The sequence below is a fragment of the Chelonoidis abingdonii genome, chromosome 11, assembly GCF_003597395.2.
Source record: "Chelonoidis abingdonii isolate Lonesome George chromosome 11, CheloAbing_2.0, whole genome shotgun sequence".
NCBI lineage: Eukaryota > Metazoa > Chordata > Testudines > Testudinidae > Chelonoidis > Chelonoidis abingdonii.
The window spans coordinates 2958950-2986024 of record NC_133779.1 but is presented as its reverse complement, the minus strand read 5'-3'; the positions used below and the strand labels follow the sequence as shown (position 1 = coordinate 2986024).

Below are 27075 nucleotides of genomic sequence, written 5' to 3'. Positions count from 1 at the left end.
ATGGCCTGTCCCACCCAGTACCAGAACCCGCCCCATGCGCCGCCTCTCCCAACTCTCTCCTTGCTGCCCATTCCACCCCAGCTGCTGGAGATGCGGGGGGGGGGGGTCACACGTGTTGGGGTGCAGGCCACTGGAGGGTGGTGGGTCAGCAAACCAGCCCCCCTAACTACACCAGTCTTGGGTCTGCCATAAACCGTCCAGCCACTGGAGGGCACCGGGCTGACTCAAGATGGAGCTGGCATAGCGGGCTGGCAAGATTTGGGCAGCTCCACCCTGACATGCAAATTAATGCTCATTAGCATCTTAAATCATTGGCATGGAACCGTGCATTTCCACTGACAGCCAGCGCGCCCTGCCTGCTGCAGGGCTGGGGCCTAGGCTGCTGGGCTCTGCAGAGATTTATCCCCTGTGGGAGTCATTCTGAAGGGTGAGGAAGGGTCCCGTTCACACCCACGCCCAGCCCTGAGCAACTCCTTCCAAAGGGCATTGGGAAATGTCCAGCACAAATTCCCCCTACCAGGAGCCGTCCCCAACCTCCAGCCTCGAAAATCTGGCTTGCAAGCCGCAGTCACGTCCGGGGGGCTTTTTGACTCTGCGTCCTGAGGGGCAGGAACACTTGAGGATGTCTGGGCAGGTCCCTGAAATTCTTAGCAAAGGCCGGTTCCCAGGACTCAGCAGGCATGTGACATGATCCGAAAATCCGGCCCTCTTTACCCCGTGCTGACGCTGAGCTCCAATGCTGTCCCTGGAAATCAGGCCTTGCAGCATGAGGGTTATTTGCCCTCTCCACAGAGATCTGAAGGAGGTGTCCCTCCTCACCACACCAGGGGATTGAGCCAGGGATAGCCAGAGGACAAGGGTTATGACTAGAAGATCCCAAGAGAGGATTTGCTACCGGCATGTCGGGACTAGGGAGCAGCATCTTTGCCAATCAGGCCCCGCATGTGCTGTGCGAAGGAGCAGGGGACCCCCCCACATCATCCCCACCCTGAAATGCAGCCACCTCTGGCAAGGTGCGTTGCAGCCAGGTGCACAGCCGTGGGAGAATAGGAAATCCAGATCAAGGATGCAGGGACAAATCCATCTCTTTGGAAAGGAGCCCCAGGGGCACTTTGATGCCTAGGTTGAGCTGGTGGCATTTGAAGTTTGAAGGTCCCTGTGGGGAGAGCCACACGCCGCAAAGCCTCTGGGGCTCAGGTTGTGGGTCGGAGCCAGAGGAGCAGGCAAAGCTGAGCGGAGCAGCTCAGTTCTCATCAGACACTTGAGTGGAGAGGGTGGCCCAGGGAGCTACCGCAGACAGACAGACCGAAACATCAGCAGTTCCCCCAGCCGGTACTCAAGGTGAGGATGGGGGAGGAGGCCACGCTCTCAACCTGCCCCCATTGGGCCCAGGGGGCGGGGGGGCAGAGAATAGCCGCAGCTCACTGCACCTGAGCGTGACTGAGAATTGGGCCCATCAGGCCTGTTAGGAGATCCCTGATTTGAGCCTCTTCACGCGTCAGCCAACACATGGGTGACCGCTAGAGACCGTTTGATAGAGACACAGCCAGCGTCTCCAGGAGCGGCGCCTTTGAGCAGTTTGGTTGTTAATTAACATCTTGTCCCTTTGGCTACTGACCATTCTTCCTACCCCTCTGGCCGACTGGGCCCCTCTCCACTGCTGAGTTCCCTTCTCCCGACTTCCTTTCTTTCCTCCACTAAAATCTCCACAGGCCGCTCCCGCCCATCACCTCTCACCGCTGCCGGTGACGCCGTGAGGAGCGTGTCTCTATTGATGTCACAAAGCTGTTATATGAAATCAACAAAATGGTCTGGTGGCTGGAGCACGTAACTTACGAGGAGCGGCCGAGGGAACTGGGATTGTTTAGTCTGCAGGAGAGAAGAGTGAGGGGGGATTTTCATAGATTCATGGACTCTAGGATGGGAAGGGACCTCGAGAGTCATGGAGTCCAGTCCCCTGCCCTCATGGCAGGACCAAATACTGTCTAGACCATCCCTGATAGACATTTATCTAAGCTACTCTTAAATATTTCCAGAGATGGAGATTCCACAACCTCCCTAGGCAATTTATTCCAGTGTTTAACTACCCTGAGATTAGGAACTTTTTCCTAATATGCAACCTAAATCTCCCTTGCTGCAGTTTAAGCCCATTGCTTCTTGTTCTATCATTAGAGGCTAAGGAGAACAAGTTTTCTCCCTCCTCCTGATGACACCTGAAAACTGCTATCATGTCCCCTCTCAGTCTTCTCTTTTCCAAACTAAAATTTGATAGCTGCTTTCAACTACCTGAAGCGGGTTGCAAAGAGGATGGAGCTCGGCTGTTCTCAGTGGTGGCAGATGACAGAACAAGGAGCAAAGGTCTCAACTTGCAGTGGGGGAGGTCTAGGTTGGATATTAGGAAACACTATTTCCCTAGGAGGGTGGTGAAGCACTGGAATGGGTTCCCTAGAGAGGTGGTGGAATCTCCTTCTTTAGAGGCTTTTAAGGCCCAGCTTGACAAAGCCCTGGCTGGGATGATTTAGTTGGGAACTGGTCCTGCTTTGAGCAGGGGTTGGACTAGATACCTCCTGAGACCTCTTCTAACCCTGATATTCTATGATTCTATGATCATCCCCTCATGGAGAACTCGGTGTGGCTATGGACTCCACCATTTGCAGACACAGGCTGAAGTGCCTACCAGACACGGGACAAGGGAGAATCATTAACCGTAACGACCGCACTCTGACCAAACAGCGGGCATGCCAAGGAGGACGGCTAAATTAAGTCATTAAATACTTGCACAATTTATTCATGACGGAGGAATCAAGGTGAACTGTTCATACAGCTGTATAACCACCACGCCTCTCTAGAAAGAGAGATGTCATGCAATTAATACATTGCTGCATCAAGCTGATTAAACAACCACACAAAGGTCACAAAGCATTAGTGAATGATAGTGCTAGCTCCGTACTGGAGGGGACCTTTCAGAGACAATCATATAATCATAAAATCTCAGGCTTGGAAGGAACCTCAGGAGGTATCTAGTATCATCCGGTTTTAGTATCATCTGGTATAAGATGATAATATTTCATCAGAAGATTAAAATTAAATATAAAGAGAACAGAAAGAAAGTGTTTCTGAGCTATACGGTCCCAGCCGTTCAAAAACATCATACAACGTTTTTACCTTGGATCTCTACCTTACATCAGGAGTTTTCAACCATTTTGTCACTTGCGAACCCCTAAAGTATTTCAGATGGAGGTGGAAATCTTAGATGCAGTCTGCAAACCTCAGGGGCCCGTGGATCACAGTCTGAAAACCACTTACACCCTAGAGAGGCCAAGAACAGGAACTTGCAAGATTTCCTTCCCATCTGCAATTAAATACTTAACATTTTTCCAGCAGAGAGACAGGCTTTTGTTATACCCCATGCTTAGGAAAATTTGGCCAAAACAAACATATCGTTTGGCCAAAACAAACACATAGTATGTAAATTCTCCTGTAGAACCCCCCGCCTACTGCTAGCAATGTAGGGGCTATGACACACGGTCATGCTGCGCTGAGTCGAAGCTGACAAATGCCAGCGCATGACAACATTTTTGGTAACACCAATACAGAGATCTCTGATGCAATCCAGGGCAGAACGTGCAGGCACGACAACGCTTCCGGGAAGGACCTGCCCCACCTCTCAGGGGCCGGCCCAGCACCGTATTTAAGGTGCTGCCTCTAACCTGGGCTCTACGTCCCCTGAACTGCGGATGGTGGATGGTGGTAGCAGCAATGGCTCTAATTCCAGACAGGCCGGTGAGTTCTGGGTTCCCCTTGAGTCGCCTTTTCCTCTCCAGCCGCTGCCCCATACCAGAGATGGGAAATGAAGAGACAGAAAACCAGAGGGGCATCACAGAGCAGATCTGGAACGTGCCCAGGGCAGCTGTCTGCCTGGATGTGCCAGGGCGTTCAGCAACTGGCCACTGGAGGGCTTGGTGGCTGGCAAGTGGGGAATGGGAAGTGAATTGGCTCGGTAACGTGGAGCTGGGGTGGTGGCGGAGCGGTTAGATCCGAGGGTGTCACAGCCGGAGCAGCTGCACTTGGGTTTGGGATTAGTAGTTTTGTGTCTGGTTATACATGTAGAGGCACGTAGGCCTGCAGACAGAGGCAGCTGCATATAGACACCGCCTTTTCCAGCACCCAGAGGGGCACGTGCACACACAGATACACAAAATCCTTTACACAAACACACACAGACCCCCCCCAATCCTGTACACACACACAGGCAAAATCCCCGCCCCACACAGACACCCCCTACAGTCCCCTCCACACACACACACAATCCCCTACACACACCCAGAGAGACACACCCCCCCAGAACCATCTCCTCAGACACGCACTCGCAGAAGATCCCCTAGAAAATGATCTGACAGCCTCAACGCAGGTTCCTTCAGTTCAACCCAAGGGGTCGTTCCCTTCTGCAAAGCGAGTTCCTGGATTTGGTGCTGGGCAGCACCCGGAGGGGAGAAGCTGCTGAGGGGAGCGAGGATGGGGGAGGTCTCTCCAGGGGGCTATCCCTAGGGTGGCTGGATGAGAGCAGCTGTGTGGCTGTGATTGGGGGACAGCACTCCTCTGCCCCTGGGAGACAGGCCGGTCCAAAACTAGCTAGAAGGAGGGGACATGAGGAGTGATGGCTGGACAGCCAAGCTACAAGGGTCTCCCAGCAGGAAGGGGGAGCCCAAGACTGGGATTTCCCCATCTCTCTTCCCAGGGCCCTGGTCCCACCCAGCGCAGGCGTGGCACTCACCCAGCGGTTTCTCTGTCTCTCAGACCATCCCGTACAGCACTGCCATCCCGGGAGGACTCCGTCCGCACACGTGGGTGAAGATGAAGGGTTCGGTGCCAGAGACGAGCACAGGGTGAGTGACCAGCACATCAGTACACGGGAATTCCCCTTCGTTCCCGGGTAGGGAGAGGGGATGGTCCCCAAGGCAGCAAGATGCCCTCAGCCCTCTGGTGCAGTGTGAGCTTCCTCTCTGTGCACCCCCCCCCGCCCCACCATGCACTCCCCAGAGACAGTGCCTCTCCCCACACGCGGGATAGATCACCCCACCCAGAGCAGATGGGAGCAACCTGGCTGGAAGGAGAGGAGCTCTGGGTTTCCCTTCCTGGCTCTCGTCCCCAGCTCAGTCTCCAGCCACCAGGCCCTTTGCAAAACCAAGGGTAAGTTTACACTACGAAATCAGGTCAATTTTATAGATGTTGATTTTTTAGAATTCGATTTTATACAGTCTAGTGAGTATGTCCACACCAAGAGCATTAAGTCAGTGGAGTGCGTCCTCACTACTGTGACTAGCATCGACTTACGGAGCGGTGCACTGTGGTAGCTGTCCCACATTTCCCGCAGTCTCCGCTGCCATCGGAATTCTGGGTTAAGCTCCCAGTGCCTGATGGGGCAAAAACTTGGTCGCGGGTGGTTTTGGGTACATGTCGTCAGCCTTCCCTCCCTTCCATGAAAGCAGTGGCAGACAATCGTTTTGTGCCTTTATTTCCGGGATCCCGTCCACTGGACCCACTCAGCCCTCTGCCTGCCTGGATGATCAGAACCCCAGGCAGGCAGCAGGCTGAGCGGGGCCGGCGGAGGGAGCCCCAGACCGGCTGAATGGCTCAACCGGCTGCCGGTCTGGGGCTCCGTCCGCCAGCTCCTGCCAGCCGTGTTCCTGCTCAGCCCCACTTAGCTGGCAGACCTTGGTGAGGTCGATGGGGGTGCCTGGACAGACACAGCTATCCTCCTCCTAGAGCACCGAATGGGAGTGACTGCAGGTCATTCTCTTCTTTAAGTTTCTTCTCATGGACATTCGGTCCTGCCTGGAATGTCATGCGAGTGGCAGGCTGCTCTCCCAGCCAGCAGCACCGCATGATCTCACCTACCCCAACCTGCCCCTTGCTCCCATGGCTCATAATGCCTGGACAATAGAAAGGAGCAGTTCAGCTGGTGGAATGACAAATCCAGAAGGAAGGATTGCATGCTATGGGCCACGTTAAGGTTATTGCAGAGTCCTAGATAGCATTTATTCCCTATAAAATGCTTCATGAGAATTTCCCACCCCCTGGCCCCTAACAAAAATGTTAATTTATCAGAGCAGCTGAAAGGGAAAGGAACCCCGGACTGTAACTGAGAGAGAGATTCCATATTATTTAACTCATAATTGATATAATTCAAAGTAAAATTTCACAGCGCGGTCTGTTCTAAGGCTAAAACTCCAGGACGAGAGTCAGAAAAAGGAACAATGACCTGTTTCAAACCAGGGATGTTTTCCATGTTAGGTGAACATGATCACCCTGACAGTAAGGGGCTTTTGCATATTAGGTGAATGTAATAACCACTACGCTATGGGGCTGCTCTTTTTTTTGCCACAGAATTTGCTTAATGCACAGGAATGTTTTCTCTAGCTACAGATGCTGCCTAATGCAATGTCTCTATATCTATGGCCTTCCTGCTCACAAAAAGTGGTCCTGCCCCCGCCCAAGGCTGACACAGCGCGGAGTGCATGTGACACAGCAACCTGGCTCGGGCAGGATCACTAGCGAGGCGTGATACTTTTGCCATTAAGCAAACACAGCAGTTCTTTCCTGGCCTCTGCCACTGGATGCCTCCAGGCATTACGCTGTGCCCTATCAGTGCGGGAGGACTGCATGAGCTCGGAAAACATGTCATCACAAGTGTGTTTTTTTCACCTTCTAATCTGCAATAACCTCAGGGACGGAGATGATAGGGGGAGCATAGAAACATTCTGGGGGGACTGCATGGTCACCTGTGCTGCTGAGTTCACCATGCTGGCCAACCAGGAAATGAAATTCAAAAGTTCCTGGGGCTTTTCCTGTGTACCTGGCTAGTGCATCTGAGTTCAAAGTGCTGTCCAGAGCAGTCACAATGGAGCACTCTGGGATAGCTCCTGGAGGCCGTGGAATTGCATCCACACTACCCCAGATTTGACCCAGTGATGTCAATTTCAGCACTAATCCCCTCATCGGGGAGAAGTACAGAGATCGATTTTAAAAGCCCTTTACACGGACAAAAATGGCTTCGTTGTGTGGACAGGTGCAGGGTTGAATCGATCTAACGCTGCTAAATTCGACCTAAACGAGTAGTGCAGACCAGAGCCAAGGTGTGCCAGGGCCAGGGTTGGTTACAGCTGCTCAGGCCACGGGGCCCTACAAGCAGGCAAGAGGATCCCTAATGCCGGACACTGGGCCGGGAGCTCAGTCCCTGAAGCTGGCTCCAGGCTCAGCCCGTGCCGTCTCCACTCCAGCTTCCGGGTAAAGTTCATCTACGGTCAGTACGAAGGGGCCAACGTGGCCTTGCTCTTCAACCCCCGCTTTGAGGGCTCCCCCCACATCATCTTCAACAGCTTGGTGGCGAGAAAGTGGGGCCAGGAGGAGCGGAAGGAAAACAGCCCCCTCCGCAGAGGGAAGAGCTTCACGCTGACATTCACCACCACCGCCAAGGCGTACGAGGTAGGTAGGGCTTGGGGAGGGGATGCCCCTGCTCCATCAGGACACTGGGAGACGCCCCACTTCGCCCATCGGCAGGGACCGGACTGCATCCATCTGGATCAGAGAAAGTTGCAACATCACAACCCCGGGTTCATCTATGTGGGGCTTAGTGCAGTGAACTCTCCTCTTATCGTAGGCAAAGCTCCCGGCTCATTGGACCGAACCTTCCCTGGCAGTGCAGCCAGGGGGAGCGCGGGCTCAGTGGGACGTAACCCACGCCTGTCTCATTGCTGGACCCTGCGCCGCTTTGCAAATGTCCAACAAGCCCCAGACATAGTCTGTGGCCCAGCCCCTGCTGCCCTGGAAGGAGGTCCCAGTTAGGGTGACCAGATGTCCCAATTTTATAGGGACAGTCCTGATTTTTGGGTCTTTTTCTTATATAGGCTCCTATTACCCCCCACCCTTGTCCTGATTTTTCACACTTGCTGTCTGGTCACCCTAGCCCAGTCCAGTGGGCTGGGACCTCTGCCCTCTCGTCTGACACTGCCCGTTCCCTTCCAGGTAACGGTGAACGAGCGTCATCACTACGCGTTCCAGCACCGCCTCCCGCCAGAGCATGTGCGCTTCCTGGAGATGGACGGCGACGTGAAGCTGGAGGCCGTCAGCTGGGAAGGGGGCGGCAGTTACTGGAACCGCCTCACGGCGCTGCCCGGTTGGGGGGCCTCCCGCACGTATTAAACGGTGCAGCCTTTGGTGCCAGCACCACCCCCATGGACCCGCCCTCAAGAAGGCAGCGAACACCGAGGTTGCTAGGCTGGACAATGTGCAGAAAGCCACCGTGGCGAGGGCCTGATCCCCACAGTCCCCAAGCCCTGTGCATGGGTTGATCCTCACCGCCTGCTGGAGAAGGAGGGGCGGTCTCCCCACCGTACGGAGGGGGGACATTATCAACAGCACACATAGAATCAGCTGCCCAGTGACTTTCACTAGGCGCCATCGGAAAACCTTCCTGGGGGAAACAGCAGCAACATCTTTCCAGGCTCAGCACCCTGCTGGAGGCCAGATTCCCCGCACAGCCCAGCTCCTGCGTAGGCCTCGCTCTAAGTCAGGCAGAGATTTGGTGCCAAAGCTGCTTGAGAATCAGGCAGGGTTGCCATGGGAGCTTGGAAGTCCGGCCTCACTTCTGGGTGCTGAGTTGGGCTCTTGTAAAGGTTTGGCCTCACATGACTTGCCTGAGACCATCCGGGAGCTTTGAGCAGAGCTGGGATTGAACCCACGGTCTCTAGCAGCCTCACCGTGAGCATCGCTGGGCATATCAGTGACTAAGGTGGTTGCTTGGAGGTGCCGGGGCATTACCTGCAAACCCACTGTCATGTCACCTTCCAAAATCACCCAACGTGCTTTGTCTAGCACAGAGTTTCTCAACCTTTTCCTTTCTAAGGCCTCCCCCCAACATGTTATAAAAACTCCATAGCCTGACTGTGCCGCAATTGGTTTTCTCCAGATCCAATTACTCCTGGGGGAATTCTGTGCCAAACAATTAAAAATTCTGCACACAATATTTGGAAATTCTGCATATTTTATTTGTCAGAATAACACAATATGATCATGCCACTTGCAATTAGTTTGGTAATTTATTTCAAAATAGCTGTCAGCAAGAGTGTCTGTAACTATACTGAGCAGAAAAAAAAGATTCTGGTAATATTTTTTGACAACTGGATTCCTTACTAGGCATATGTAACCCTTCTGCCAGGCCAAATTGATAGCAGCAAGGGCTGGGTTCAATACATAGGGGTCCCTTCCCTACAACTTAATGCAAAACCAGCTCGAGCCCCCACCCAATGACCTGGGAAAATCTTACACACACCCCAGGGCTCCTCGAAGAGGCAATACTTCCCCTCTTGCAAGCATAGAGTCTCGGTGTAGCAGAAAAGGTTTAATTACATGAGATAAACAAGCATTAAATTGGGAAAACACCTCAACTAGAGTTCATAGACCAAACCGTGAGCAAAGACCCACCCCAGGAAATTGGGCTGTGTCCTTTTCCCTGGGTTCTTGAGTCCAGCAACCCCAAATCACCCCAAGACTCCAAAGTCCAATACTCCAAATGTCCCTAGAGTCCAGCAACCCAAAGATCACCCAGAGTCCCAAAAGTCCCACACTCCAAAAGTCTCTGACCCGGGTCAGTGCAGCCCCAGAGTTCGAGAGTCTATCTGCAGAGGTCCCCCACTCCCAGCCTTGGAAGAAAGGGGCACCTTACATGGTCTGGGGCCAGCTGCCCTGCCTCTCCATGAGGTTCTGCTTCCACCTTCTCCACGAACTGCTCCGCTCTCCCAGCCACTCCACTCTGCTCCTCCAGCCGTCCCCGCAAACTGCTCAACTCCGCTCGCTCCATGGGCCGCTCCATCCATCCCACAGCTGCTTCGCTCTGCCAGCTGCTCTGCTCCACCAGCTGTCCCGTGATCCACTCCAGCCGTCCCCACAAACTGCTCAGCTCCAGTCACTCTGTGGCTCCACAAACTGCTCCACTCTGCTCTGCCAGCTGCTCTGCTCCGCACTATAGCTTCAGGCTCCCCCACTAGTTAGCACAGCACTCAGTGCTCTCAGCTCAGCAATTCCAGCTCTTTAGTGATTTCAGCTCACAGTAGGGGAGCCCCACTGCTAGTGCACCACTAGCCCATAATGAGTTCAGCTCAGTAACCTGTATCTAGATTCTTAAGGGAATTAAAAATCAATTCTGATATTCCACAGTGGAGAGAGGAGTAGATGGAACTGGTGCTTCTGGCTCACACAAGGAGCCAACACCACCAAGTACAAATACCTGCCATCAGCCCACTCCTGCCCTTCCCCCTGGATTTTGGAACCCGTGTCCCTTGTCTAGCAAGTGCTGTTTAGTTGATAGTGAAACCCTTTATCACAAAACAATTTCCTAGTTCCTCATCTACTTAATTAGGGTGACAACACTTTATTCCTCCTGTCCCAATGACAAAGAAATTGGGGATCCCACAGCTGTGAAAGTGACCATTTTAGGCTGCCGTGGACTATGCGAGGTGGGGTGGGTGTGCCTATGCAAACACAATCGGCCTCTGAAATTCTTTTCCACACTCACCATAATTCACCACCAGATGTCAGGGTAGAGCTCATCCGGACTCTGCTTACACATATTAAAACAGAACCTTGAGTACATCATTTCCTGCACCTGTCAGAAGCAGTGCAAAGGCCTGGGGGAGTTGAGGTAATGGAGCTGCTCAGGGAATTGGTCCTGCTCTGAGCAGGGGGTTGGACTAGATAACCTCCTGAGGGCCCTTCCAACCCTGATATTCTATAAGAGGGAAGGAGCCTGGGAGTGAACCTGAAGGGCGTTGGTGTGAGTGGGAGAAGGTGGTTTTTTTGGATGGGTGGGGGTTATGGAGTCAGGGAGCATCCCCCATGCAGACCCTGGCTGACCCCAAGCCTCTCCCATTCAGTCAGACACGTTGGCCCTTGTCCCACCACCCCCCATCCCCATGTGTCCCTGCAGCCCCTCGCCTCCATCCCCAGACTCAATGCCGTCACTTCACCAGCTCCTGAGCCCATGCACCAGTCTGTCCCCCTACTAGCCATTCTGAGCCCCAGTCTGTGACCCCCAGCATCCCTGGGTGCCCCACTCTGTCCTAACCCTGGCTCCGCAGACAGGGGCTGTGATGAACCGCTTCTCCTGGGGGGATTCTCCAGCACCAGGAAGGCACATAATTCCCCCTGCCCCCGCATGAAATATATTCTGGCCAAGAAAAACAACAAGGAGCCCGGTGGCACTTTAAAGACTAAGATTTTTGGGGCATAAGCTTTCGTGGGTAAAAAATCCCTCTTCTTCAGTAGTTCCGCCTCCTGCCCACCAGAGGCCGCTGTGGTACCAGAACAGCTGGCTGCGTTCTTGCTGTTGGGGTACCACAGCAGCCTCTGGTGGCTAAATGGTGGAACTGCAGCACTTCTTGGCATTTGTAGCCCACAGAACCTTATGCTCAAATAACTTTTGTTAGTCTCTACGGTGCCACAAGGACTCCTGTTCTTTTTGCGGATACAGACTAACATGGCTGCCACTCTGCAACTTGGGCAGAATGTATTTCAGAAAGGAAAAAATGAGAATGATGCAGGACAGATGAATTCTGCACATCCCCAGATGCTCAGAATTCCCCCAGGTGTAATAACATCCAGTGGATTAAAAGCCACGGCAGGCACTAGGGGTAGCAAGCAAGGGAACTGCTTGGAGCTCCATGCCCTAGGCGTAGGGTGACCAGATGTCCTGATTTTACCTGATGATATTTGGGGTTGTTTCTTATACAGGTGGCTGTTACCCCCCACCTCCTGTCCCGATTTTTCACACTTGGTATCTGGTCACTCTGGCACCTTCCACGACAGGTGGGACCACAAGCACGTGGCTAATGGCTCAAAGGGAGGCCCTGGGAGGCGGGAGAGCACCAGGTTCAGGTTCCAGAGTGGAACTGGGGGTCTGGCTTATGGGAATGCCTGATCTAACCTTTTCAGAAACTGGGCCGTCATGTGATGCGAGAACAAAGACAGGCCCTGCACCGGGGGGTGGAAGGCCGAAATGGCTGCCAGCTGCACCCTGACCGAGGAGGGCGCAAGCCCTTGGGTCCTAAGGGAGTGGAGGCAGTGGAGGACAAGCTGGATAGACACAGAGGAGGAAGAGGAACCTCTATCCTTCGCCCCCATAGGGAACCTACACCATTTAGCCAGGTAGGTTTGACGTGTGGAGCGTTTCCTACTTTCCAGCAAGACATTCTTCACATCCTCAGAACACCTCCCTTCCTCCTCATTTAAGCACGGAGCAGCCACGCTGTCAGATGGAGCGCAGCTAGGATAGGATGGAGGAGATGACCTCCCTCCTGGGAGAGGAGGTCCGGGCGGAGCAGCAGCCTGCACGGAGGGGCCACTAAGAGTTGCAGTAGGGACCTGTACAATGCTGACGGGCCCAATCCAGGGCTATGAAAATAACCCTCGCCCCGTCTGACTTCACCTTCTGTAGGACCCTGCCTATATAAGGGCAGGGGCAGGAAGGCGAACAACAGGGGCCCCAACCATGGGAGCAGGAACACATCTGATATCGCCCCATCACCCCGGCCCGGTCTGGAGCAGAATCGAGGACACTGTCGATTCTGGGCGGTGGCGAACAGATCTACCTGGGGAGCACCCCACCATAGGAAGATCAGCCTGGCTACCTCCCTGCGCAGGGACCAGTCGTGCTGTTGGGAGAACACTCTGCTCAGGCGATCTGCAAGCATGTTGCTCTTGCCAGGCAGGTTCAAAGCCCGCAGAAGTACGTTGTGGGCTACACAAAACTCCCACAGGAGTCGGGCTTCCTGGCATAAGGCCCGGGAACACGTGCCCCCCTGTTTGTTGAAGTAATACAGGGTGGTCGTGTTGTCTGTAAGGACTCTGACCACCTTCCCCTATATGTGCTGGCAAAATGCCACGCATGCCAGGCGTACGGCCCTGAGCTCCCTGACATTTATAGGCAGGGTCAGTTCCTCTAGTGACCACATGCCCTGCGTCCTGACATCCCCCATGTGGGCTCCCCAGCCTCGGTCTGAGGCATCCGACACTAGGTCTAGTGATGAAGGGGGCTCTTGGAAGGGATACCCTGCAGCAGGTTGCTCGGGAGGGACCACCACTGGAGATCTGCCACCACCCTGGGCGGCAACGTGACAACCTTGTCCAGGCCATCCCTGGCCTGGGAGTACGGGAGGCCAGCCAGAGCTGAAGGGGCCTCATGAGAAGCCTGGCATGTTGCACCACATGGGTGCATGCTGCCATGTGGCCAAGGATTTGCAGGCACACCTGTGCTGTGGTCACCGGAAAGGCTGTGACCGAGCTGATGAGAGCTTCGAGCATCTCAACTCTGTCCCATGGAAGGGAGGCCATGGCCATCTGGGAATCCAGCAGCTCCCCTATAAAGCTTATGCGCTGAACCGAGATTAACGTGGATTTCTCCTCGTTTACCAGTAGGCCTAGGGCTGCACAGGTGTTTAGCAGGACGCTCATGTGCTGCTGCACCAGAGAGCGAGACCGGCCCTTGAGCAGCCAGTTGTCGAGGTAGGGGAAGATCTGCAGCCCTTTCCTCCTGAGCTGGCAGCCACCACCACCATACACTTTGTAAATACCCTGGGGGCAGTAGAGAGGCCAAAGGGGAGGACTGTAAACTGGAAATGGTCCTGACCCACCATGAAACGGAGGGAACACCTGTGACCCTCGAAAATGTGGATGTAAAAGTACGCATCTTGGAGGTCCAGCGTCGCAAACGAATCCCCTTGGTCTAGGGATGGAATAACAGAGGCCAGGGACGCCATGCGGAATTTGCAATGCACGAGGAACTGGTTGAGATTCTGCATGTCGAGGATGGGCCGAAGCCCGCCCTTCGCCTTTGGGATGAGGAAATACCTGGAGTAAAAACCCCTGCCCTGGTATTCCCGAGGTACCCTTTCCACCGCTCCCTAGGAAAGGAGATGCTCCACCTCCTGGCGGAGGAGGAGGGCATGCTCTGGGACTGCGACTGGCTGCCCGGACAGGGGACAGTTGGAAGGGATGGAAACAAACTGCAGCCTGTATCCTTGGGAAATGGTGCTGAGGATCCATTGGTCCGATGTTATATAGGCCCATTGCAGTCGGAAGGCTGATAAACGGTTCATAAAAGGCAAGTTTATTAACTGGGACAGGGGTACACTGGGAACAGGCCCGATGACCACCTCAACGAGTCAAAAACACTGCTTTCCCGGCCGCCTGGCCTTTGAGGCCCCAGGCCGAGGTGCCAAATGGGATTGGCATTGGGACTGACGCCTTTGTTCCCTCTGCCGCTTAGGCGGGGGTTCGTATCTGCCCAGAGCCAGAGGAGCAGAGGTTTGAGGCCTGGGCTTGTCCTTAGGGGGCGGGACGTACAAGCCTAGCGTCCGCAGGGCGGTGCAGGAGTCCTTCATCCCGTGCAGACGGGTGTCTGTCTGTTCCGCAAACAGGGCCTTGCCATCAAACGGCAGGTCCTGCATTATAGATTGGGATTCGACTGACAGCCCAGAGAGCGAGAGCCACGACGCCCATCACATGGAGACTGCGGAAGCCATCATACGAGCGGCTGTGTCCGCTGCATCCAAAGCCGCCTGGAGAGCTGCTTTGGCCGTGGCCACACCCTCGTCAGTCAGAGCCCGAAACTCCTTTCCGTTCTTGTCTGGAAGAAAGGGCTCGAACTTGGAGAGGGAACCCCAGAGATTAAACTCATACCAGCTCCGCAGTGCCTGGTGGTTGGCCACTCTGAGCTGGAAACTCGCGGATGAATGAACCTTTTTCCCAAAGGTGTCCAGTCTACAAGCGTCCTTGTCTTTTGGTGTGGGCGCGGGCTGGCCATTCCGCTCACGGTGGTGGACGGACTCTACCACCAATGCGTTAGGAGCTGGGTGGGTGTATAGGGACTCGTGACCCTTTGTGGGGACGAAGTATTTCCTCTTGGCCATTTTGGAAATGGGCCCAAGGGAGGCCGGGGTCTGCCAGAGGCCAGTGGTGATGTTGGCTACTCCCTGATGGACTGGGAGCGCCACACGCCCCGGTACCGAGGAGGTGAGGACATTAAAAAGGTTATCGGAGGGCTCCTCCATCTCCTCGGCCCGGAGCTCGAGATTTGCTACCACCCTCCTAAGCAGCTCCTGGTGCACCTTGAAGTCCTCTTGGGAAGAGGTAGACGGCACTGCAACTGAATCACCCTGCGCCGAAGAGATGGATGGTGCGGTGCCTTCAGCAACCGACGACATCGTGGGCTCGACGTCCAGGTCTGGTGCCGGAGTCGGTGCCAGGGGTTCGGTGCCCACAGTCTGATCCCGGTGCTGGGGGAGGCAACGCAGGGCGGCCCTGAGAGGATCCCGCCATGGAGCAAGGTCTCGGCTGCACAGGAACCTGAGGCCACGGTGCCCAGTGGCACCATTGTCCTTGCCAGGGAACGGCTTGGAAATGAGATGCATCGGGCGCTGGCAGGGCTGGTTGCTCATGCGGTGTGGTGCAGCCTGGGGAGAGAGGGCTGCGCGCCGATGCCGAAGTCTTGGAGGAATGCACGGTGCCGTAGGAATGACTGGAGCGGATTCTATCATGATGGCTCCTGCCCCGAGATTTCAACCTGGAGGAAGTCAAGAGGTAAATGTCCGAAGAGGTGGCTCTGGACTCCCTGCAGCGCCGTGACCACGGCGCCTTGGTGCCAGGGGCTCTCGGGACGCACTCTGAGCATGGCCTCTGAGATGGCGGGCACTTGAGTACGAGCATTAGTGCCGACAGCGGCAAGACCTGTTCCTCTCGGACTGGCTGGAGGAGGAACGGTGCTGTCTCTTGTCACCTCCTCGATGGTGTCCGAGACTGGAGAAGTGGGATCTGCTCACTGAAGAGCCGGGACGCGAAGTTGATGTTGCCACAGGGGCTCTACTCAGCACCTCGACCTGGGATGGTACCTTGATCTCTGACACCTCCAGGGAGGGCTGATGGGCGCCCGAGGGCGGCTTCCCAAGGGACTGGGGGCCCGACAGGCAGTGCTCAGGGGAGTTGTTTTTGGTTCGGCGGGGCGGCGCTCGGGGGGGGGTGATTGTTTTTTGTTTGGAGGCGCTCGGGGGGTTGTTTTTGGTTCAGCAGGGCAGCACTGGGGGGGTTGTTTTTGGTTCAGCAGGGCGACGCTCGGGGGAGTTGTTTTGGTTCAGTGGGGTGGCACTCGCACGGTGTTTGTTTTTGGTTTGGCAGGGCAGCGGTGGGTTTTTTTGTTTTGTTTTTAGTTCGGCAGGGTGGCTCTGCAGGGGTGGGTGTTACAGGGGGGGCAGGTTTTTTTGTTTGAGGCAGCAAAAAAGTTAGAGCTGGCCCTGCTCATGCCTCCCCCCAACCCCTCTCCTTTTGCCTTATGTCTAATAAGAACGTGGCTTAGCTGGCCAATACTGCGTATTTTGGACACTGCTGTAAGCCTGTGACCAGAGAGGCAGCTAAAAGAAATGCCCTAACTAGCCTGCTGCTGGTACCAGCTCACAGTGGCTGTTCAGACTGTGTGCCATGCCTGTGTTTTTCAGCAGCAAGGTTGAAAGTAAGAGACAACACCAGGGACAGAATAGGGATGACCTAAATCCAGATACAGGGACAAGTGTCAGAAAAAAAACCCATGGACGTAAAACTACTTCCAACGTCAGAGCGGTCAGATCCGATTCCCTGCATCAGAACCTGCCCACAGTGCTAGAGCTGCTCCAGACTCAGCAGGAGCCTGGTTTTCTGTCCCTCATTCAAGTTTGGATTCTGCCCAAATTTACAAAAGCAAATTAAATTAAGTGTCCCCTCATGTGGGCAGTACGCCAATGAGATTTAGCCACCACTGAATCAAACTAGACTTTCTAACATGAACCCTCCAACACAATTCCATTCCAGTCACTTCTTCCAGCGGGCCAGGCAGACACTGGAAAGCAAGGCATTTGTGTCTGGTTTTTCAACAGGCATTCACAAAGCATTTAAGGTTCCCAGCTCTGAGAGGTCCCACCAGCCTCATGCAGAGGACCCTAGATGTGATGGAGTCAATACACATTTCCCAATAGCAACAGCACTGGGAACGAATTAATCTCACTTAGAAGACACTGAATACCCATGAGATTATGGAGCAGCTTAGAGTCAATGTGAATCTGGATCAGACTTTTGCACCAGGGAGAGGTGTGGTATACAGATCTGAGTACAGGACGTAACGGCCATACTGGGTCAGACCAAAGGTCCATCTAGCTCAGTATCCTGTCTTCCAACAGTGGCCACTGCCAGGGGATGAACAGAACAGGTAATCAAGTGATCCATCCTGTCACCCCTTCCCAGCTTTTGGCAAAATCAGGAACCCGGTTCTGCTCCCAACTCATTGCATGAACTTCCCTCCCACACCTCAGTTTCCCCGCCTGCAACACAGGGAGAACACTGTTCCAGCCCCCATACAGGGGGAGGGGAGAGCAGTGTTTGAAAGATGCTTTGAACACTAACCAGTGATAATCACTTTGAGAAGATTCAATCAGTGTCGATACTTGAAATTCTCCTATGGCTTTGAATAGAGCAACCAACAGGAAGGGTAAAGTGTACTTAGGAGGAAGGAGGAGAAAGGATACATATGATCATCCTTAAAAATATTACACATTTTATTGTCCTGTCCCAAGACGGAGGAGGGCTGGTTTCCCAGAAACCTCAAAGCTTTTTTAGAACATAACAGAGGCAGATAAAAGCTGACTACTGCCTATTGCTGTCTTCCTACCTGCGGATATTTGCATCCCCCCCAGCCGTTGAAAGACATTCAGTAGCGAACACAATAAAATGCATCCATGACTACCGACCTCCGATGCCAAAGGGGGGGGGAGGGGGTTGCTGTAGGGAGGGAAGAACAGAGGAGAGACACGAGGACAAGGAAGCGAGAAAGAAATGGGGGGGGGGGAGAGGAGAGAGAGGATGAATGACAAAGGCATGGAATGTTACAGTTTCCATTGTTACAACAATCAGCAATATTTTAATTACATGACAAAGAAAAACTGTAATATACGATGCTAGGTGAATATATATTTATATAATAAATCCGTAAGTTAATAAAGTAAATAGGAACCCTATGAATTTTTTTAATTTTTAAAAAAAGGTTGATTTTTTTGGTCCTCAGAAAATCCTGCTCCAAGACAGTTGTGAAAAAGCGTGTCAGGAGATGCCCCAGTAGTGAACTGGTGAGGGTGCTTGCTCTGACAGCCAAACAGACTGGAGGTGCTTAGCATTCCTGCTCTTCAAAGAAGATGCTAAGAGCCTTTGAAACCCTTATTTCCTATACGCTTTGAGTTCCTGGCTTCCCACCCGCTGACTGGAAATCTCTGGTCCTCTGACTTGGCTGGGCAAGGCTGCTGGTGTACAGGGTGCAGAGATATTTTATCATCCCTCTCAAACACAAGAGGTTCCCAGCCCTGCGGTCTGAGAGCATGGTTAGTTTAGCAGGCCTGTGTCTGACATGCACGCAGCCAAGTGTGCTTAGCTGCCTTTTTCCAGGATCCTCTTGCTAAACAGCAATATGCAATGGGACAGCAGCAACTGACTCCGTGGCTAAGAGTGGCTGAGATCCAAGGGCTAGCAGACAGCAGCAGGGGCGTGTAGATCCATACACTGCTTTGAAAACTAACGCTGTCATCATTTCCTCCTCTGCCCAAAGTCTCCAGCTCACTCTAGTGTGCTAAAGGATCCCGAAGAGCCAGAAAACCGTGGGAAGGGGAAAAAGCACTTTCCATTATGTGTAACTATAGCTACTGGCAAGCCCACACCAGCTCTGTGCCTCACCCTAATGGGAAAACCTTCACTAAGTCGCAGTAGCTTTCAATAGAGTTGGGTCAACATGGCTGCGATAATGAACAGTGAAGTTTTATGGTTTGGTACGAAGCTGACTGCAGTGGATTTGTGACAAGTGTTGAGTGATGTGAATACAAAATGACTCCACTTGGACCACCCCAATCCCCTCTTCTCCACATGCTTGTTCAGAATGTAAAACCCCAACTCTTGAGAGGTCACTTGAGTATGTACAATGCAAACAGGATTACAGTTCAGTGATAAAGGAGGTTCTCTCTTTATACCTTATTGCTTTGTTCTTGCTAAATGTTGCCGGTTAATTAAGAGCCACCACACAAGACTTCCTAGGAAAGGCACAGAGTTCTCTGCCTCCAGATCTCAGAGAATTTGGTCTGTGTAACAGCAATTCAAAACGCTTCCTCACAAAGTCCAAAAATGGTAGCACCGAATTTTTTAAAAAGGGAAATGTTACAATTTTGTGAGTAGTAAAGATTAAACCACAAAAAGCCCAAGGCTACTAGACAACTAGTCCTTTGTTAGCCGCTAACACAGACACCTGTGCAGGCTGGATCAATGTAGCAACATCAGCATGCAGAGACGGAACGGAAGTCCCTTGGGAGTCTAGTTAGTTTCACTAAGGAAATAACCAGGAAGAGGCAGTAGGGAGCTGCTTTTCAGGCATGCACACTGTGTGGGAGTGGAGGGAAGGCATTGCTGATACCTACGTTAAAGGGATGCTACATCACTTCACCCACATACTGCCTAGCCCAGCTAACAAGATTCGCTAGATACCATCACTGGTATTGACATTAAGAGGAAGAGGAAGAGACTGGATTGAGGTGCATGAGATCTGGATTGAGGCAGGTTTAGGAAAACAAGGGAATCCCTGAAAAATGCTCCTCCTATGGATTTTGCTAGGGTGATTGATACAGACAAACCTCTTCGGATTCCTGCTACACAGTGGCATAAATTAAAAGAGCAGAGAGAAAGAGACAACGGAAAAAGGTTCAATTTCAAAAACATACCAGTCAGAATTTTTTTGTTTTTTTTAAGCTCAGTTGAAAAAATAGACCGGGATATATTTAACAAAAATAACCATTTGAACCAGAGCCACTTGCATGTTTTCAGACTCTCCCTTTTTCCCCCTTGCCAAGACATCCCAAAGCAATTAAATGTGAGAAAAAAAAAACATTTCAAGCCCGCCCTCCCAACATGTTTAACAGAGCAAAGTGAAAAATAATCATTGCATAGGTACATGGTTCATATAATATGCAATAATAACCGGAATGTAGGCTAACTCCCAGGATCCCCCAATGCGAACGTGGCTTTCCATAGTCTGGAGGCGAGGAGGGGCGACTACCACTGCGGGACAGTTTGTGTGTGTAAATGCAGAGCAGAGAATCAGGCCTTCGCTCCTGCCGTCAAGGTGCCAGCGCTTGCTGCCGCCGCCACCAGCTCACAGGTCGCTCTCGCCGTACAGTGCCGTGGAGAAGGACTTGTAGTCCAGGGCTCTAGGGACGGCGTCGGGACCCTGGTATGGTGCCATGCGAGCGATGCAGTATTCTGCTTGGTCTGGCGGCAGCTCTCGCCTCAGCTCCTCCGCTGTGATGTAGTTCTGGGGTGGAAGGAGATAAATAGCCCTTGAATGCCTGTGCTCTTCCCAAAGCCCTGGGAGCACTGGCAAAACTGACAGCTGCTCTCTCCATCTAGGCTCTGAGCCAGAATCCCCAGGTAGTGAGGTGGTGCAGGGGCTGCTGCTTTACCAGCCCACCCTGTCCACAGGCCCTCCAGGAAAGAGGTCTGAAGCTAGTCCCTGCTGATGGCCTCAAACTGGCACTGAAATGCATTTCAAAGCGGCACAATCAAGTCACCTTGATCCTCAACCAGTTCCCCTGGCTCCCTGTTTCCGGATCCAAAGCTGCCTGCCTTGTTTTTAAACATGCTCACTGCTCTGGCTATGGTCTCACTTGGCACTAGCCTCTCTTGTCTTTTCAAGGGCCATCTCCTATTGTCCAGAAGAGCCTTCCTGATAAATTTCCAGGTCATAGCTCAGATTAAACATCTTTACTCCCTTCCATTTAACATCACAGCAGTTTGGGGTGTGCAGTGTCGGTAAGAAAGTCTAAGCAATACAGAGTGGCACTGAATTTAATGATAGCCCCAGAGACAGAAGAGAAAGGGTCACTGGAGCTGCTTACAGGGTTTATTTTAACAGGCTGTAACAGCCACCACTCTGAGTAGCTTCCCACTCCCCAGGACACACACAGATCTTTGGCTAAGTGACCATCTCTCCACAGACCCTTCCCAGACACATTGCTCCTCTGTCCTCACCTAAACGCCCGTGCTGGGATAGAGATGGCTGCATTGAAGTGTGTGGGTAAATTAGCCCAGCAGACACTAGATTTGGAAATCCACCCAGACTCATGGGAATTCCCAGTGGACTGTATATGTGAGCACACTGGTCCCTCCCAATGCCTGATGCCTTAAGCTATGCTTGGGGATGGCAGCGAGAGGCTTCTTACTACGCACCTGTTGCTGCTCAGTTTTGCTACCAAGGAAAGGGTTTAGGAGCTGCCAGAGGTCTTCCCTGCCCCCAGCATAGCTTCTGTACCCTCTCAGTGATACAACCGTCCCCACCCCTCTGCTCTCCCACTCCAGCATCGGCCTCAGGACAGCTGCAGGAAGGCCATGACTTGGAGCACGTGCCCGGAGCACACACCCCCAGCTGTCTCCCGCGGCCACAGCTCACCTTATCTCCGGCCAGGACCTTGAAGGAGGCAATGACCTGGTCAGCTGTGTCTGTGTCAGTCGTCTCTCTGGACATGAAGTCGATGAAGGCCTGGAAGGTCACAATCCCGCTGTTGTTGGGATCCACAACACTCATTATCCGGTTGAACTCGGCATCTCCCTACACAGGCAGGAGGAGAAGCTTTAATGGACATTCAGAGACCAGCTCAGGCATGGCTGCAGGTGTGGGGCTTGAAAGGGTGACGCTGAACACACCTGGTGGGGGTGAAAACAGCAGACCCTCCAGGATGGAGCTCTTTGAGCCTCCTGCAGCCCACAGAGCCCCTATGCCTGGGCAGCAAGACCCGCTCCAACAACATTAATCTTTCCAGGCACAGAACGACGGGAGAGTCACCATCTGCACCCCAGCTCCTTTACAGCTGGAATCATTTGGCCCCCACTCCCCGACTAGCAACGGGAAGCACATGCCCCTCTGTAATCTGCTTTTACAGGCCTCACAGCTTTCTCTGGCTATACCCTCTTCTTCATACGGAGGCACTGGGGGACACAAATGCCACTCCGATTCTCTGCTCCACGCTAGAGCGCACCAGCTAACAGAGGCAGAAGCAGTACTCTCATGAGAGCCTGGTTTGAACTCATCACTGGGTGCGTGCTCTGCTCTCACACCCACTCTGACCACCCCCATCAGGACTAGGGTCCTCGTGGCTAGGAAAGTGATAGCTGGCAGTTTATACATGCGTTGTGCAGCTTGCCTGGGCGCAGACCCTTGAGAACAGTACACAGGAGATCTTCAGCAAGGAACAGCTGGCAGTGAGCCAGGCCCACTTTGGGTCTGCACCCCAGGGACCAGGACTCTCCCACCCATCTAATGAGTCAGCAGAAGTTTGACCAGGACCTGCTGCACAGTACACATGCCTGGGAGGAGCAGTTCTATTCAAATGTCTATCCTCAATGCATGGGAAGATGGAAGCATCAATTCCTCCCAGCAGAGACACCTTAAACCAAGCTAGATCAGAGCATGACTAAGCTGCAGTGTGGGCTCTCGTGTTCATTCCCTGAGCAAAGCAGCTCAGTTTACAAGAAGATTTTCCTAACTTGTGGATGCTGCCAGTTCCACTTGGGATCTGAAAACCTAGCTGGGCTCTCCTCGTCCATCACTGGGACACTCAACAGGAAACTTCGCCGCTGAGCATCATACTGCAGAAGGCAGTGGGAGGTTCCAGATTGGCTTGACAGTAGTTGCAGAGCAGTGAAAACTTATTTCAGCAGGTGAAAGTGGGCAACCCAGAGAGAAGGCCTTTGGTCACACTGCCACCTCTCAGCAGAGCTGCCTTTTAACGGTCAATGCCCCAGAAGTAAGTCTGTCACCGTGGAGTGCATTAGTGCCGCACTTCGGCAAGAGCACGGCTTGAGGTTCATGCCATAAGAGAAGATCAGAGAGAAAGAAAGGAACAAGTTAGTGGATAGCATACCAGGCTATATCCTGTGGAGATAAGGAGAGCTCGGAAGTCATCTGTGTCCATGCTTCCTGTGCGCTTCTATTCCGAGGGCATGACAGAGGAGGAGAGGGGCAGATGGACGGTGCATGCAAAGACACGAAGGCAGAGGGGTGGGGAGAGAGAAGAAAGGGCCCCATGGAGGGAGAGAGAGGCAGAGAGAAGTTTAGTTTAAGACGGCATTGTGGAAATTGCCGCACGTGACCAGGTGATGGAGGAGTGGAGATTGAACGTCAGAATTGAATACACACAAATGGTTGGAGGAGCATAGGAGAGGAGCAAAGAATGTGGTGAAGGAAGAGAGAAAGAAGATCACGTTAATTGAATTATCAGTGGCAGGCTGTGCAGTAATGATGCTCGGTACCTGTCTGTCATTTTCCACATCGTATCCCAAGCTGATGAGGCAGGCTTTGAACTCCTCAGGTCCCAGGGTACCGCCGTGGTCCTGCCGTTGGGGAACCACACAACATGCAGGATGGAGGGGGGTCAGAGCGTGGCGAGGCGGCCGCACCGGAATTCACGGAGACGATAGCATGCACATTGGGGTGGGGAGGAACAACATGCACATGAGAGGGCAGGGAGAAGGGAAAAAATACACCGTTAGTTGAACTGAAATCAACTCTCTGCTTCAGGAGGGAAGGGGTTTAAGACTAAGCTTGTTTCTAATTTGTAATCCCAGATGCAGCCTGCTTCATGCAGAAGGAGCATGCTACATCCTTAGGCATTATGCCCAAGAGAGGCCTACCCCAGGAAGGTAGCCAACAGCTAGCACTTCAGCTATGAAAGCAATGGATAAAATGCTCTATTAGCTCCAATGCATGCTCTCCCCCGAGAGCCTCGGCCCATGTGGCTCTGCAACACACACCTGCACTGATGGGGCCCAACGAGAGCTAAACCCTCAGGAGACGGCAACAGTGTCGTGATGGATCCATCAGCCATGGCATTTGGGAGAATGGTTTCAAAAGTGCCCAGGTGGCTTAGGAACCTAAGTCTCATTGAAACTCATTTGGGCTCATGCTCCTAAAGTCACTTCTGGAAAGTGGATTTAGGCACTTTTGTGACATTGACCCTTGCTCTCTAGTTTGACAGTTGGAGCTCTTGTAACATGCCCGGCTCCCGGGGAGGAAAGCTCTAAAGCCACTTCCTTATGAACAAGTCTCCTTCACTTGTACCAGGGCAACTCCAAAATCAGAGTCTGACTGGGGGCCAGTAGAGGCTGAATCAGGTGCTGGAGCAATTAAAGCTGGCACCGTGACTCTGTTTAGAGAGGACAAAGGTGGGACAGTTCTCTGCCTGGCCTCTCTTCCAAGCCAATGGCACCTCCCACTTCTCTTTCATGGAAGAACAGCTGCCTATAGTTTCGTCTTTCCTGCACAGCTGGGATTCCCGTCTCCCTTTTTAAAAAGACAACCCCCCCCCAACCTAATCTTCCTTCCTGCTGAAGTACTAGAGGTGGTCAGTGAGTAAGTTGGAGGGGTCTGTTGTTTTTCCTGGGATTAGCAAGCACTAGACTAACACGTAAGAGGGGAAGAGGTGACACCAAGCCCGGCAGCTACCAGCAGCATTAGCACCCTAGTTGCCTTTGGCCCCACACCCAGCTGGGAGCCACATCTGAGGGGCCCTTGGCTACCTTGTCAAAGTGGTTAAAGGAAGCCCGGAATTCCTGCATCTGCTCCTGGCTGATTCCCTTGGCATCGCGGGTTAGGATCTGGTTCTCCACTTCGTTGATGGTGCGGGCAATGGTGGTGAGGAGCTGCTCCCAGCCAACGCGAATATGCTGAGTCACAAGGAGAGAGACAGTTAATAGGGTACCGAGCTCCACGAGACTTGACAATACCCCAGAGAAGTTGGGAGCCTCTTCAAAGGGGCACCAGTTACACAGCTCTAAAAGGGCCGATTTATGCTGGCAGTGGTGGAAGCATGTTACACACTGGCTCCAATGCCTAAAGAAAGATTCCCCCCTCTAGCTAACAGCACCTGATGTGCCAGGTTAACGCAGATACTTTGCATTTATATGGAGCTTTTTACACTTAAATGCAACATATAAAGATCACACAGATGGGAAGGAGAATATTGGTTTGATGCACAACTGCGGGCAGAAGATAGTCACCCAAACTGGACCTGGCTTAACACCCTGATCTTTAAAGCAGACTGCTGTGGGTTTTACCTGAGTGGTGGTTACTGTGGCAGGACAACAGCGCTGAGCACTGCGTGCTAGCTAACAGGCAATGGCTGGCTGTGCAGGGTGCTCTGGCTGCAGGCTAAGCACTGACCCTACCTCCATGGTGTAGTTGGTGTGCTTGTTATCGAAGATCAGTGCCTCCTGGATGAGCTGGTGCTGCTGCTCTAGCAGGTCAATGTTGGGCTTGTAGTCCACAATGCTCTGCTCATACTGCTTGAGGTGATTCAGTTGGTCCTCCAGCGTGCCATTCATCTCGATGGAGATGCGCCCTATTTCCTGGGAAGGGGAAGGAAAACAGTTGGTCATTTTCCATGACAGGACATCTCTGAGCTCTGCTCCATGGTGTACTCATCAATGCCCTTTTTGGGCCAGCCCTGCAGACTCAGCCTGGCACCCTCCGAGAACCAAGCTGGGTTCCTGCTCTCATACCAGTAATGAAGGGCTTGAAGCCAAATTCTGCCCTCTGTGGCACCTGTGCAGCCCTTCTGCCTTCAAGCCCTGACAAAGCCCTGGCTGGGATGATTTAGTTGGGGATTGGCCCTGCTCTGAGCAGGGGGTTGGACTAGACACCTCCTGAGGTCTCTTCCAACCCTAATCTTCTATGATTCTAAGGAGCATGCAGGGGTGTATCTGGCTGGAAATCAGGAAGCAATGCAGCTCAGGGAACAGGAAGAAAATCCAGTTCATTTGTTCGTAGATGGGCTGGCTCTGCAGGACTCACGGGAATATGAACTCGTTTGAACAAAGACAGACTACAGGGAGCTGATTATCGAGTAAGATGGGAGCTGCACATACTGTCCCCTTCTCACAGCACTGTAAGGCCAGGAAATAACTTGCATTTATATGGCACCTCAAGACACTACTGGGAGATCAGAGAACTGAAATATAAAAAGAGCTAACCCAGGTCAAGTTTAGGGCTTTGCTATTTGGGGAAACCGACCAGAATAGGGATCATGAAAAAACCCCGGGGGTGGTCTCTCATTCTGGAATAGCTATAGTGCTTTAAATACACACCCGATTTTATATAGGAATAGGTGTGCCCTAAATGCGCAGTATAAGGGAAAGCAGCCATGCTATCGCAAGCAGGGACATTTCTTCCTGGCACAGTTGGGATGAGGCAGCACAGAACTGGCTAGGTGCAGTGAAGAGGGAGTTTTAGCTTTCTTTGCAGTAGGATCCTGCCGGAGGCAGGTGGACAAGGTCAGTCCGGTTTGCTCCCGTGGGGTAACAATGGTTCTGAATGCAGCTGTTTGGACACTAGGTGGCACTTTAACTCTAATGTTGAGAGGATGCAAATCGACAATCAGCTGGGTCATTCTCCAGTTCAAGTGCTGCTGGGTAGCAGGAATGGCCTAATAAGCCTGCACGCAGGAATCAGCGGATGGAGTTTCTGGTTGCCTCGCAGCTGGAAGCAGTTCTTGCTAACTGAGCTCTTACCTCCATTTTGGTCTGTATCCAGGGCCCAACGATGTTGGCCTGGCTGGCAAACTGCCGGCGCAAGTGCTCATTGGACTGCTGCTTGGTCTGCTCATCCTGGAGAGCATGGTCCCTCTTTGGCACCAGCTGCTGAACCTGTGAGGAACAAGGAACGCCCATGAAACTGATCCATCTCTGCATTGGTCAGTGCCGGAGAAGCAGCATTTGCCAAGTGCCTGCCTGGCTGAGGGATGTGCCCAGGCCTTGGCCCCTTGACAGTCCTGTGGATCCAAGTTTCACACTGCAGGAGAGCAGACAGATTGTCAGCAGGGAGAAGTTCAGCTGTAACGGCCACTGACGGCCAGGCAGTCATCACGTGAAACATGTGAAACGCCGCTCACAGAGCAACTGTTTGAATTGTGCAGTAAGATC

General features: G+C 52.9%; 2 protein-coding genes across 4 annotated transcripts in view; one reads left to right on the top strand and one right to left on the bottom strand.

Annotated features, from left to right (window-relative positions):
* Positions 1-3656: 3656 nt before the first annotated feature.
* LOC116822424 (galectin-7-like) lies at positions 3657-9085 on the top strand. Its single transcript, XM_032776312.2, has 4 exons — positions 3657-3783; positions 4798-4886; positions 7281-7485; positions 8026-9085. Exons 1-4 carry the CDS (start codon positions 3745-3747, stop codon positions 8200-8202), a joined length of 510 nt encoding a protein of 169 aa, XP_032632203.1. The 5' UTR covers positions 3657-3744; the 3' UTR covers positions 8203-9085.
* Positions 9086-17963: 8878 nt separating this feature from the next.
* Positions 17964-27075, bottom strand: part of ACTN4 (actinin alpha 4) — an 80373-nt gene continuing 71261 nt past the window's right edge. For 2 of the 3 annotated variants that reach the window (XM_032776308.2, XM_032776309.2), the window contains exons 16-21: positions 26665-26799; positions 25324-25503; positions 24676-24822; positions 23410-23490; positions 21551-21709; positions 17964-20416 (exon numbers count right to left, since the gene is read on the bottom strand). In XM_032776308.2, coding sequence (XP_032632199.1) covers positions 20258-20416; positions 21551-21709; positions 23410-23490; positions 24676-24822; positions 25324-25503; positions 26665-26799 — 861 coding nt within the window. In that variant the 3' untranslated portion in view covers positions 17964-20257. Of the gene's footprint in view, positions 20417-21550; positions 21710-21744; positions 23088-23409; positions 23491-24675; positions 24823-25323; positions 25504-26664; positions 26800-27075 lie in introns of those variants that run through there. The other variant, XM_032776310.2, reaches the window with a different exon arrangement.

Bases quoted from the DNA above. Each gene is read 5' to 3' on its own strand.
- LOC116822424 (XM_032776312.2), top strand. From the start codon at position 3,745: ATGGTGGTAGCAGCAATGGCTCTAATTCCAGACAGGCCG. The intron at 3,784-4,797 runs GTGAGTTCTGGG...TCTGTCTCTCAG, and splicing joins CTCTAATTCCAGACAGGCCG to ACCATCCCGTACAGCACTGC. The intron at 7,486-8,025 runs GTAGGTAGGGCT...GTTCCCTTCCAG, and splicing joins CCACCGCCAAGGCGTACGAG to GTAACGGTGAACGAGCGTCA.